Source organism: Camelus ferus, chromosome 15 (genome assembly GCF_009834535.1).
Source record: "Camelus ferus isolate YT-003-E chromosome 15, BCGSAC_Cfer_1.0, whole genome shotgun sequence".
In the NCBI taxonomy this organism is placed as follows: domain Eukaryota; kingdom Metazoa; phylum Chordata; class Mammalia; order Artiodactyla; family Camelidae; genus Camelus; species Camelus ferus.
In genome coordinates this window covers 55,375,124-55,389,601 of record NC_045710.1, presented here as the reverse complement: position 1 = coordinate 55,389,601, position 14,478 = coordinate 55,375,124, and the positions used below count along the sequence as shown (strand labels likewise).

The window sequence follows — 14,478 nt, the reverse complement described above, 5'->3', positions numbered from 1 at the left end:
CCAGCATGACTGTGTGGCCAAGGAGGCCATGGACCATTTCCAGGTCCACTGCTGGGTGGTATAGCATTCTCTTATGGTTGGTTGCAGCTCAGGGAGTCCCTGGGCTGGTCCCATCTTACTGATGGGCATTATTGAATCCTGGCATAGTTAGCTGAATGGCACAGAGGGTCCCAGGACTGGTCCTGGACTACTACGTGGGGCCTGATCCCTGTGTTAATAGGCTAGAGGGAAGATGCCAAAATGGTGCTTGTCAGCTGCAGGGTCCTCATGGTAGCATGAGCTCTCAAAAATAGCTGCCTCTATTGTTTATGTCTCCAATGGGAGTCCCAGTTGCCTCCTGCCTCTCTTTGGGGGCTCTTCAAGATCAGCAAGTGAATCTGACCCAGATTCCTTTCAAATTGCTGCTTCTGCACAGAGTCTCAAAGAGTGTGAAATTTTGCATATACGTTTTAAGAGGAGAGCCTGTTTCTTAAAGCCCTCCAGCTCTACTATATGTAAGTTTTGTTAGTGTCACAATATCATGTACACATACACACCGTATGTGTATGGAGATAGCCGATGGCTACTTTAAAGCTTTATGAAGTTACATAGTCTTATATAGGAAAGAATGATAAGGGAAATGGTTAACAGGCAGTGTCCGGCTCAAGCTCAGAAGATCCTTTATGTTTTGGTAAATCATGTTCGTGTTGGCACCAGCGAGCGAGCCTTACAGCTTATCAGAGCAGAATGTATGAGAAACAGCTGCTTAACAACATTCTTCTTGGACTCAGGTGGCTGTGCCTGTCTTAGGTTGCCCCCCTCTGGGGATCTTACCCGTCATTGGCTAACCAGCCTTCTCACCTCTGAGTCTGCAGCTTTTTATAACTTGTTTACCATTCCAGCCCAAGGCTCGTTCCTTTGATCCCACAGTCGGGGAGCTATAAGCTTGGGTAGCCTTCAAAGCCATGTGTTCTGAGGACTCACCTTCTCAAAAGACCTCTGGGCTGGGGACCCCTACATGGGGCTTGGACCTCTCCATCCTTGGGAAGAATCTTTGCAATTGTGATTATCCTCCTGTTTGTGGTCACCTCCCCAGGGTTGTGGGCCTTGACTATACCATGTCTTTGCCCCTCCCACTGTCTCCTTGTGGTTCCTTTGTATATTTAGTTGTGGAAAATCTTTTCAGCTCATCTTCAAGTCATTCTCACAGATAGTTGCTCTGTAAGTACTTCTAATTTTGGTGTGCCCATGGAAGTTGTTGAGCTCAGAGTCTTCCTACTTTGTCATCCCGGCTGCTCCTCAGAACACTTAGGATATTATATTTAGTTTAGATCTTTACTGCATTTCCCCCATAATTAATTTCAGGCCTTAGTTATATTAGTTACCATAACTAATTTTATGGTAGCCCTGGCTGAAGTCTTTATATCTGAATCATCTTTGAAACACATAAGTCCTTTGATCACACTTAAATAGGACAGCTTGGACAATAGTCAGCCACATCCCCTCCTTCAATTTACTCTAAATTGTCACAAGCTCTTGGTTCCATCTGTCTTTGTATCCATTTCTTTTTGTTTGTTTGCTTTTTGTTTTTGTTTTTTTTACTACAAGATATCGAATATAGTTTCCTGTGATGTACAGTGTGAACTTGCTGTTTATCTCTTGTATATCTATTGTATATATCAGTTAGTATCTGCAAATCTCTAATGCCCAATTTATCCCCTCCCACTCCCTCCTTCCTCCTGGTAACCACAAGTTTGTTCTCTATGTCTGAGAGTCTGTTTCTGTTTTTCTTTTTTTTTTTTTCCAATATGTATATTTTTATTGAAGTATAGTTAGTTTAAAATGTGTCAATTTGGGGTGTACAGCACAATGTTTCAGTCATACATGAACATATATATATTCATTTTCATATTCTTTTTCACCGTAAGTAACTACAAGATATTGAATATAGTTCCATGTGCTATATAGTACAAACTTGTTGTTTATCTATCTTATATATAGTAGTTAGTGTCTGCAAATCTCAACCTCCCAATTTATCCCTTCCCACCGCCTTCCACCCTGGTAACTATAAGTTTGTCTTCTATGTCTGTGAGTCTGTTTCTGTTTTTCAAATAAGTTCATTTGTCTTTTTTTTTTTTTTTTTTTAGATTTCACATATAAGTGATATCATATGATATTTTTCTTTCTCATTCTGGCTCATTTCACTTAGAATGACAATTTCTAGGTCCATCCATGTTGCTGCAAATGGCATTATTTTATTCTTTTTTATGGCTGAGTAGTATTCCATTGTATAAATATACCACAACTTGTGTTTGCATACATTTTTTATGGTCTTGTTGACTGAACTCTTGCTGTCAGTTGGCACTTTTGGAACTGAGTCCACTGATAGTGTTATGAATCAACATTGAAATTGGAGGCAAAAAAACATGTGCTTTTTAGAATTGTGCATAACCCAGCAATGAGAATATGTGGGATCCTGCCATTACCAAAATGCTTTAGCAGTATGTAAATGCTGGGTCTTCTCTATTTGCTGCTCAAAGACCTCTCTGGTTATAGTTTGTGAACTTAGTCTTAGCTGAATAGACAAAGTTTCTGGTCAAGTGATTTAGCTAAATGAGGTCACTGGATTTTGATGAATAAAGAAATGTCCTGGAAGAAAACCTCAACTAATGAAATGTTAGTGTCTTCAGGGAGAAAGACTGTGTGCCTTTTGTAATGGAAGGGAGGGGAGTATGAGAAAGACTGAAGTGACCTCTTGTTCAGAGGAAGAACCAGAGTGTGACACCATGTAGAAAGACTGAGTTTTGTACATTTCCCATACTGGTCAATGCAGAAGTTAGTTGAAAAATATTTTGAGAATTTATTTAAGGGTTTAATGTCAAGAACTAGGACATTCTGAAGACCCAGATCCAGTGAAGTCCCTCATGAGTAATGACCCCAGATATCTGTATGACAGAAAACACTGAGCAATAATTATTCTCACCTATATTCAGACTGTGAGAAACAAACGTGTAATATGCATGTATTTCCCCTGCTGCATGTATTTTCTTTTTAAGTTTTTTATGCTTTATTATTTAAAGTTTTTTAAAATTAATTTATTTATTGTGTTATTTTGGGGGGGCTAGGAGATGTCATTAGGTTTTATTATTTATTTTTAGATGAGGTACTGGGATTTGAACCCAGGGCCTCACACATGCTAAGCACCTGCATGTATTTGCATTCAATAACCATTTATGGAGCCCCTGCTTTATGCCAAGAAATCTGCATATTCACTTATTCAATTAAGATTTCATTGAGTATTTACTTTAGCTTAGACACTGAGGAAGCCAAGTAAACGAACGTGAGTAAGTCACAACAACAGCTATCCTCAAAGAATCTGTGGAGGATAAAGAGAGAAGAGACAGATGCACAAATAGATAAATAAAGTGAAGTGTGGTTGGCACATACTTAGAGATCCTCACAGCAGTAAATGTGGGGCACCTAATCCAGCCACGAGGACACAATGACTGGGCCAAGCCTTGAACATAAGTAGGAGTCAGCCAAAAGGAGACTGAGAAGGAAAAATATCCCGGGCTGAGTGACCACTCTTGTGGGTTTCTCGGTCATGGCTTGTGACAGACCACCCTGCTGACTGCTCGTGAGCTGTAAGATTTATCTGCGCAGTGAGCCTCAGTCTTAGAGTCCTCAGTCTGGCAGAAGTAAAGAATGTTTCTGAAGAAAACACTTTGTTCTCCTACGTTCTAATTCCTTCTGCTCTACTATTCTCATAAACTAGGCCAAAGATCAGCAAACTGTGGCCCAGGGGCCAAGTCAGTCACTAGCACTTTTGTAAATAAAAGTACGTAGTCATACAGTCATGCCCAGCAGTTGCCTTGTCTGTGACGGCTTTCACGCTACAAAGGCAGGCTTGAGTAGCGACAACAGAAATGGTATAGGGCATAGAGCTTAAAATATTTACTATTTGGCCTTTTACAGGAAAAAAATGTGCTGACCCTTGAACTAGACTATAGCAGCCCTGCTCCCAGCTGTCACCCGTCCTGGTCTTTTGAACCCAGGAAGATGGTGTCTCTTAAAAGAAACTTGCACCATCCCAGGGAGAAGTGAGCTGAGGGATAAGGGAGAGCAGGGAATGGAACTGGAGGGAAAGCATGGCAGGAAGGCCTGGTGAGACAGGTCTCCCAGCAGAGGAAAGGCACTCTCTTTGCCGAATGACTTAGGGCTGGTATAGAAGTACGTTGTGAGGAGACTGAGGCGTGTCAGAAGATTGGAGTTCTTTCTCAAGATAAGACTGTTTCACTGTATGTTTAAAAAAACTGTGCAGCCTTCTATTTTGCTAGACTTAGAGGACTATAAGGAGAGTTCTTTTTATAAAGCATAATCATGCGAGAGGAAAACAGTAGCTCAAGTTTTCATCCGGGAGGCCACATACAATTCAAATCAGAGCTGGCGGCCCTCCGTGGGACTGAAACAACCTGCGATGGAGAACGTGATCCACTTCTCACACAGCCTCCGGACCCCTGTCTCTGGCAGCCTGATGATTAATGTATAAACTAGAAAGACATCTCATTGACTGCCTTCTAGCCCCATGAGCACAATGCGGTCGATAAATATTTATTGAATGTAATTTCCTGAGGCTTGCAGCCCTTGCTCTGTGATAGCTTACAAGCGAATAAGCCAGGATTGTTCAGGATGGTTGCGAATAAATATAAAAATGTATGTTAATGGAATCAAGCTAAGAATGAATGGTAAGAAAGAAAATATGTGTCCATCTGCAGACAAGACATCCAAGTGGTGCTAGATTTTGAACAAATAAGAAAGAAGTATGTCCCACAAGCCGCAGAAGTGAGAGTTGCAAGGGAGAAAAAGAAGAAAGCAAAAAGGGGAGAAATGAGAGGAGGGAGATTTATAAATGGCTCTATTTTGTACCAATAAAAATATATATGTTTTTTAAAGCCAGTATTTTTTATTCTCTCTGGCTTTATGTGCACAGTACCTTCATCTGTCACTAAAATAGTTCATACACTCAAGAAGTAGCAGTGTGAACTGAAATGCGCTCCTAAATTACATTTTTGCAATAAAAATAAAATGTGGTTTCTGCCACCCATTTGGAACTGCAGCATCAATATCTGATGGAATCCCCCTTAAGCCCCAGTCACAGTAGATTCTGAGTGGTGTATCACTAATTCAGGCATGAGGATGGGTGCTGGGTTACATTTATTAAATATATTGGACATTTATCCTGAGTTAAAAGTAAATTAAAATTTTGCATTTGAGGTAATATCCAAAGGGGACAATGTAATTACCACATTCTCCCCAAATCCCTGTGAAGCCTGAGAATGCACAGCCACAGTGAAGGCAGGAGCTCGTGGGTGGCTGACACCAGCATCTTCATGGCTGCACGTTCAGCTTTGTAAAAGCAAGTACTTGCCTCTAGGAAATGATCAAAGAGATTTTAGCCATGACCTTCCAGGTATAGACCTTTGGCAAATTGGAAAGAAGACAACAGTGGTTGCACAAATCCAACTCCACTGGCTCCGATTCTGGGGTTCCCCTATCCACCACCCCATGACTAGAAAGGAAGCCAAGACTTCATTGCTATCAGGCAGTAATAAAGGGGCTGAACCAGGAGGGAAATCAAGGATTTTTAGAATTCTTTTCAGGATATCACCCCAAGGATGGACGGTCATCGGGTTTGTGGTGTACTGGACTTCTTAGAAGTAGCCAGACAGTGCTTGATTTACCACATTTTGAGAGTTGTCTTTGCGCTTTTGATGCTCTGTAGATGGCAGTTGAGTGACAGACTTTATAGCTACCAACTAACCAATGAAACACCCAGAAATTGATAGAATACTACTCACCTCCACCATAGTATCTTTTGCAAGTCTCTTCCTGATTCCAGTCCCTCCTACCTCGAGACTACATACCCACTTTCCAAAAGAGACAGAAGGAAAAGATCCTGGGGGAGTTCCTTTGGGGTGGGAGGGGCTTTGATCACACAGGTAAAGCCTGACCTGAGGCATCCTAACATTTAGTCTTCATACACTGAACACCTTCAGTGGCATCGCTGTTAGAGACCAGAGAAGAAAAACCTAGGTCCCCAGCAAGAAGATGTGTTCTGAAGTTGAGAATGAGAAGCAGACGATCAGGGAAGCCTTCGTGAAAATGGAGCCATCAAGCTCCTAACACCGGGAAGATTTATTTGTCTAATCACAACGTGGAGAAGGGAAGGAGTCTCGAATACTTCCTGCCCTTCCAGCCGGATGCTCAGCACGCTCACCAAGTCCAGCATCCGCCTTATAAACACTTCAATAGCCCACCTGCCATTCCAAGTCTTGATTACCTCTGCCTCCTCTCTAAGGCTCCAAGGCATTTATCAGATTAACGCTAGAGGCCACATATCCTACTGTCATGTTTTGTGGCTGCTTATATTTATGTGCCTTTTCTCCTTGGAGAAATTAGAAGCTCAGAGTCCAGAAGGAAACACGGTGTTCTGGGTATGGCAGGTGTCCAGAGTGAATTTGAGGTGCATTTACTGAATGCAATTGCTTTGCTTGTAACCCTGGCCCCAGTTCCTGCCTTAGAGATCCTAGGTGTCCAAAGACTGTAAAAAAGAATTATGTGGAATTATGTGGAGCCAGCTGACAGCTGTGCTATTTGTCTGCTCATTTCTGAAGTCTCCTTTGACAGTTCAGTCCCATGGATGCCAGAAATACCTGCATGTCAGAGAATCAAATGCATGAGTCTGAGGATTTGTCACAAAATAAACACCAAAGGCAGGATCAGACATAATTCTTACTCTGAAAAAAAATGCATATTTTAAGGAATAGATACATAAACTTGGCAAGAAAAAAAATTTTTCAGTGTGAGCAATCTTTATTGGCAGATGTTAAGAGGGCAAGACAGTAACAAATCCAGAAGGGATGGGAAAGGGGGTGGAGCTCCTCTCCTTTGAGGACCCTGTAACCAGGCCAGTGGGGTGGGGGCACTTGACCATGGCAACTTTGAGCCCAGCACCCTCCAGAGAACAAGATCCCAGGCAGGAGAGCCCCTCACATTGCTGGGGAAGGGAGCAGCACCCCAGAAGGGTGTCCGATCCCAGGCGGCTTGGTTCCTGCCCAACACACACCTTGACAGCTTGGGGCAGGGGTGTTAGGGGACGGGACTAACCTTAGCGTTTTAAAAGGCAGAGGACTTTTTAAGTGAAGAAGACAGACTTCATGTGATTATAGCTGATATGAAATGATGATTGGTATATTTATTCTAAAATCTCTGCTGAATCTCAGAGGCTGCACACAAATTTGGACATGGACACTTATTCAGATGCCACCATTCAGTGCTCGATCCCAAGTAAGAAATGAGGAAATGGCTCTGAGCCTGAAGTCATCATTCACTTTGCTTCCCCCTTTCCCGCAGTGGGGTTTCATCCACCCTGGCCTTTGGTGTGCTCAGCTGCGTCTGTCTGAGGAAGTAGAGAGTCTCTTTCTGTACATGAAGCACATGTTGTTAGCCACACATTAACTTTGCTATATTCAAAGAATTGGTGAAGATTTCTCCAGGAGCCATTGTTTTTTACTGGCTTCAGGCCACTCCTTTCTCATTCATACACACTGACTTACCTTTGAATTGTATGGACCCATACAGGGTTGCTGGCCTTTGAAATTGCCCCACCAGGACTTTAAAAATGACTATTTCTCTCCCCATTATTCCTTAGTCCAAAAGGATAAAGATATGCTTTATATTGAATACATTTACAGCATTGGTCTTAGTTTTCTGACTTCATGGTAAGCCACCGACCTACACTCGGGCATCAAGTCCCTAGCACGAGTATTCTAATGATGAAAATTTCTCTCCTGGAGTGTTGCTAGATGGGTTCTAAAATACTGAAAAAAATCTGACTAACTTTATGGATTTCAGTGTTTATGCCATAGAAGTCATAAAGCTTAAGGACAGAATATGACAAAGAAAACAGCTGTAAAACTCACCGGGTCTCAAAGGGCTTCTGGGGAACTTCTCATTGGGCAGGAGCAACGCATGGTCACCAGTGAAGATTTTGGGACCAAATTGGAATTTTGTCTCTTCTTCTCTGTTCCAGGTACATGGCCATCATTCACCCCCTCCAGCCCCGACTGTCAGCCACAGCCACCAAGGTGGTCATCTGTGTCATCTGGGTCCTGGCTCTCCTGCTGGCCTTCCCGCAGGGCTACTACTCAACCACGGAGACCATGCCCAGCAGAGTAGTGTGCATGATCGAATGGCCAGATCACCCCGACAAGGTTTATGAGAAAGTGTGAGTAGAGACAACCCTCCAGGGCCTTCGCTGTCCTTTCTTGTTCCTTCTCTCTTTCCATGTTCTTTTGTTGCTTAGGATTTAATGTGTATCTGTAAGCATTTCTCACAAGCCCTCTAATATCAGGTTAATGTGCCCATAGTTATCAGGGGACCATTATGTCCCAAACACTATTTTGGACTTTGAATGAAAATTTTTAACATGTAAAACCTGGGTCCTGTTATAGCATACCATTTGGGTGCACGTCCATATTCTTCATATGTTTTGCCAGAAACTTTGCCTGCCAGTGTCTGCATTCCTTTGCTGGGAACTTTTTCTTAACCTATGGAATGGCCCCTTGCCCTCTTGCACAGCATGGCAGAGGGTGAGGGAATGACCCCCCCACTCCCAGCAGTTCTCAACAAGGACTGCTGGGAGTTGGCGTGTGGATACCCCAGCCCCCTCGCCCTTCAGGCGGGGTGTCTCTGGGGTGTGTGTTTTCCTGTGTTCGGGCTTTACTCTTGGGATTAATTGCCAGTCACCCTGGTGGCAGCTGGCTCGATGACACGCCCTTTGTTGGCCCCACTCCCTACTGGTGTTTCTTTCTTCTCCCAAATATGTCATTTGCACTTGAATCTTGGTCTCTGGATCTGTCTCTGGGGAAAACAAAACCAAAACAGCCAACTTCCAGGATTGTACAGTTGGAAAAATAAGATATATACATGTGAAATGCATGGGAAGGCCAGGCCAGGACACTGAGACCTTAGGAGTCACAGGCCCCCCCACAGGGCAGGCCTGCTTCACTTCCAGGGGCCTGACTGATCACACTGAGGGTTTTTCACAGGTATCCTGGCAATTTCTTCCAAGACTCCTTATCCTAGAGGCAATATTAAAGTGGCTTATTCTTTGTTTTGTTCTGTTCAAGTGAGCAGCAATGTGACATTTATATTACCAACCATTGTCTGGACTCAGAGCACGTTGATAATGTGGGTCCTTTTGAAAGTCCTCTATAATTGTCCAATCTTGGGTTCATTAAGTGAATCGTAAAAGAACACTGATGTTAGAGTCAGGAGATCTGGGTTTTAACTATGAGAATGCCAAGTTACCAGCTGTGTGACTGAGGGCAAGGTCACAGTCTCCCCTCACTGTTAGAATGGAAGAGGATCAAGCACTGCCTCCCATAAACAGCTGTTCTGGGGAGCGGACAAGACAATGTGTTCTCACCTTGTAAGCTAGGAGATGCCGCCCAGAAGGTGTGATGCTATTATCGCACCAAATCCATCAGGTAGCGGTATAGTCATTACAGGCCTTTGAGCTTATTAAATGGTAAAACGAGACACTGTACCCGTGGTCCCCAAGATTTGAGGGTCCAAAAGCCTGCTGCGCATAGAGGTATACAGAAAGCAATCCATAAGGCTCAGACTTTGCCTTCCAGATGTAGACAATGGGATTAATTGTTCAAGCAGTGGGAGGATTAATGCTCAGCCTAGGAGACATTGAACATTTTTCTTTCAAATGAAACTACAAGCCTGAGCAGGGTTGCACTGGAAGAAAGAACATAGCTTTACAAGCTGTACAGGACCCATGGACATGTTCAAGCCAGAATTTTCCCTCCAAAGGTTGGGAAAAAAATCACCCCATGAATTAAAGCTCATTATATAAACTGCTTCAGAAACTGCCATCAGCTTCATGGACTATAGCTCAGTTCTTAGTTCTCATGATCTTTCAAAGTCTGATCACCTTTCTGCAGCACTTTTTGTTTCAAATCAGCACAGTTTTTGTCTTCCAACAAATTCAAAATGTAACTTGGAAATATAGACTTATTTCCCCATTGATCTTTGGGATCTTCTCCAAGAAACAGTAGTGTTTAGTGTTTTACTTTTAAGCATGTTGCTGTTTCATGCTTATTAATAATCAGAAAGTCCTTTGAGATGCAATGTTTTTGACTGACTTATTTCCTTTCAAGTGTTTAAGGTAACTGCTGTTGGATGCATGGGTTGGTTTGCCATCATTGTTTATTTCATGATTTTAACCTAAAAAAAAAAAAAGAGTCTGGATTAAGAGCATCTGATTATATATAGTCAAGTCGTAAAAATGTTTATAGATGCAGTAGTAACTTGAAAGAGTCTACATTCACCATTTACACATTGTCTGTGATACAAACCCAAGTGGAAGCTCTACGCAAACCTATTTTATTTCTGTCAGTATCTGTCATAATGCTTTATAATTTTTTTAGGGAATTCAAGTTTTACCAGTTCTAAACTAAGCACTTAATTATTTTCTCTTCTGTTAGAACTAACGATTCCCATTTCCACAGTGTACAGTAATTCCAAATTTGAAACCAAAAGGAAACTTTGAGGCAGTGTAATAATTAGGATAAGACGGGCTATAGAATTAAATGAGGGATCGAGAATGATGTGAGGACCTGGCTACATCACTCTCCAGTTGAGTCATAATGGTCCAGTTATTTAAGCCTTTAAGCCTAATGGTACCTTCCACACAAAGGTATTGAGAGGACTAAATAAGATATGTGCTTAGCTCAGTGTCATGCACATTGAAAGGAGCCTAGAGAGTGTTAACTACAGTTATTAGTTGTCATTCATTGATCTGGGTACATGGGCAGATGACTGGCAGCAGACAGTGCGGTGGGCGGATGCTTGGGCCCAATTTGCCTGATGCATAATTTGTGTCAGATAATTGCATAAAAAGGTTTCATAGGTGGAGGGTATAGCTCAGTGGTAGAGTGCATGCTTAGCATGCATGAGGTCCTGGGTTCAATCCCCAGTCCCTCCATTTAAAAAATAAATAAATAAATCTAATTACCTCCCCTTCCAAAAAAAAAAAAAAAAGGTTTTATAAAAAGTCTTGGATTGCTGCATTTGCCTTCTGGCTGCACGGTTAACCTCTAATCCTGATCATTGATCACTGACTCTTTATTAATTCATGCATTAAATTAAGCACTTTTAAAAGAAAGGCAATCCAGTAAAAGAATGAGCAAAAGTTTTGAACGTGCCTCACCAAAAGAGCTACCCAAACAACCAATTAATATATAAAGAGGCACACAACTTTATTCGTCACCAGTGAAATGCAAATTAAAACCATAATGAGATCTTACTGTCCACCCATTAGACTAGCAAGTGTTAAGTAGTCGGATTAAATTAAGCATTTAGTATTCTTGGTGAAGACATAGAACAATGAGAACCTTTATAGACTGCTAGAAATATACATTGATAAAATAAAAATCCCCAAAATGGAATAGCTAAGTCAAATTTTTATAGTTGTCCTCCATATTGGATTGTACTCATTTACATTCCCACCGGCAACGTGTGAAAATTTCTGTTTTTCCACAGCCTCACCAACAGACTATATTGTCAGGATTTTTAACTTTTGCTCACTAAAGTTAAAAATGCACTTCTCTTATTAGGATTGGGGTTGAATTTCTTCATAATTTGAGTCATTTGCATGTATCTTATAATCTGCTGAATTCGTTTACTATATCATAAACAAATTCTTATGTCATTAAACATGTTTCTACAATTTGATATGAATATATATGTGTATATGTAAATAATAGGTTTGTTAACTAATCCTCTTCTTTGAAAATTGAATACTCCAATGATTTCTTTTCGCTGACCAAGAAGCTAAAACAGCAAACTTCAAAGTGGGCTGCTTCTAGCTACATCCCTAGCTCCCTGCTGGTTCAGTGTCCTCTGCCCATCCCCTGTCTACGTCTACCATCCGCAGTTACAGAACGTTACTCTAAAATCATAACACTCATGAAAGTGGAGACTTGAGCTCATTATTAATGCAATATTGTCATAATTTGTAACTGAGTCCTGCTGTAATTTCAGCAACTCAGTAGCTTAGCTTTGACAGCCCTAGTTAAACTCACACTACCTAGGAAGTCTTACAATGGTGAAGCATTGACTTACGAGGAAGAAAAGTTTCATGGGTAACCAAAAGTGACGCTTCCTAGTGGAGAAAAAAAAAGCACAGTGAAAGAAAGATGAAAGAATAAAGAAGAAATATTTGGCACTGCAAAATGCAAATAAATAGCTTTCAAAGTTATTTGGATCCAAGCCCACCCTTGAGAATGCTAAACAAGAGGCAGTGGTCCTGGAAGGTTGCAGGGCAATGCCCTGAGGACAAGGAAGACGAATGAGCCAACATTTCTTTATCAGAGGCCTCACCGACAAGGCCATGAAAAAGTCTGTAGCAAGAATAAAAGTGAGAAATAGATCCCAAAGAATGAGATTTAGACAAGCCTGGGGGATTTCAGCTTCCCCGAATAATTTATTAATATTGGTCACATGTCATTTTATGTTAAACTTCTTTGCACGTAACTTTGTGTTAAAGTTTTAGCACAAAGTAAGAGGTGCCTGTTTGGAATCCCAAATATTACCAATCATCTTGGGAAAACAAGCTATGTCAGAAAACAGCATCACTCATGATTCTACTTACCTGGAGATTTTGTGGAAGTGCATATGAATGTGGATATATTAACTCTAATGTAATTCTCTATGAATACCAATTGTAACAGAAGATTATAAATACATGCCTTCGTCTTTATTTAGCCTTTGTATGTCATGATCCACCATCTTAGCTGAAATTTTTATATTTATAAATATTCTTTACTTTCATTAATAATAATGAAAATTTAAAATCAACAGAGAGTAAGAAAGAAAAAAGAATATTAGAAAAAGTATCTGCAGTGTTACTTCCCCAGTTTTCCACACTCTTGATTATTTCACAAATGGGAAAGAAAAAAAAAGTGTGTCTCCTTTGCCAAGCTACTCCAGGCCTTGGCCAAAAGGGTGCCAGCATGTTTGTGTTTCCAGGATTGTTTATGCTAGCTGCTGTGATTAATCTCCTCCCCGACACCCACTACATTTATATAGCCCAGCACTCCTGGTACTGTCACCGCTGTTGATGGAAAGCAGTTAAACCAATAATGAAAAGTGCATTGACATGTCAGGGGGAAATGGTTGCATAAAAACAAGCCTAAAAGCAAGCATCAAACAAGCATAAAAACAAGTCAGGGTTAACCCTGACTCCCAGAAGAAAAAAAAAATAGAATGAACAAAGTAAAGAAGAAGAAGGAGAAGAGGAAGAAGGGGGGAGGAGGAAGGAGGATGGGAAAAGAAAGGGAAGGGGAAGGGGAAGCAAGAGGAGAGAGAGGAGGAGGAGGAGGAGAGGGAGAAGCAGCAGCAGCTTACATTAATGCAGAAACTAGGAAGGTTGCCCTACAAATGCCAGAAATTTCACTACACTATGCAGATAGAGACAAAGAGGAGGCCGTAGCCACAAGGGCTGTCGTGGGCAGTACATCCTGCACACCTAATTAGGAGGTGGAAGTGTAAGCCTGAAAAAGATGGGACCACTCAGTTTGGGATTCTTTTGTACTATCACGATCAATTTCCAAAGGTAGCTGACCTTACTGAGAAAGAAAGGGAGAAAGCACATCCAGGCCTGAACGGGTAATGGGATGTAAGATCAAATGGGTGGTTTTCTATGAAACTGTAAATAATCACATGGATACAGCTTGAGAGGGGAGGAATGAGAGTACTGTTCAGGAATTACATTTATAAAAGGCTCTGGGGATCAAAATATGTGCAGAGAATTTCTTTCAAATATCCTATAAGCACTTAAAGAGTTCAGAACTCTATGGAGAACTTGCTAATTTATTACACACATTTGATAGGACTTAAATGTAAAAAGTTGACAAAGGAAGCTCTGAAAGTAAACTTTCAGGCCAATTCCATTTACAAATATAGATACAAGACTCACCAAAAAAATTCAAAATTTTATTAAGATAGCAATGTTTTGCTTCTGAGCATGACCTTTTCCAGCAAATAAGATTAGTAAGTTACTAGGAAACTGTTACTATATTTTATCAAATTAATTGGCCAAAGGGAAGTATCGTATTTTTGTCTCAGTAAATGTCAAAAATAAATTTGTTAAAATGTAGTATCTATTAACAAAAAAATAGCTTATATCAGTAATAGTCCTTGAGAAAATAAAGTGACTAACAGATATCCTTTAAACAGAAACCAAAAAAACACAGAATAATTAAGAAATGGGAATTATATGGAGAGAATGAAAAACATCATGCTATTTTAGACTTTACTGAATGGCATAAGAGAATATTTGAGAAATATTATTTCACATGATCCAAGGCCTGTAAAACACGTAAGGGTAGGGAAACAGTCCTCCTTCTCTGAATGCATAGTTTT

At 41.0% G+C, this 14,478-nt stretch overlaps 1 protein-coding gene across 1 annotated transcript in view; it reads left to right on the top strand.

The window, feature by feature from the left end:
• The window catches only part of TACR1 (tachykinin receptor 1), a 164,655-nt gene that overhangs the window by 87,305 nt on the left and 62,872 nt on the right, over window positions 1-14,478 (top strand). Inside the window, exon 2 of the mRNA XM_006172878.3 lies at window positions 8,072-8,266. Coding sequence (XP_006172940.1) covers window positions 8,072-8,266 — 195 coding nt within the window. The remainder of the gene's footprint in view (window positions 1-8,071; window positions 8,267-14,478) is intronic.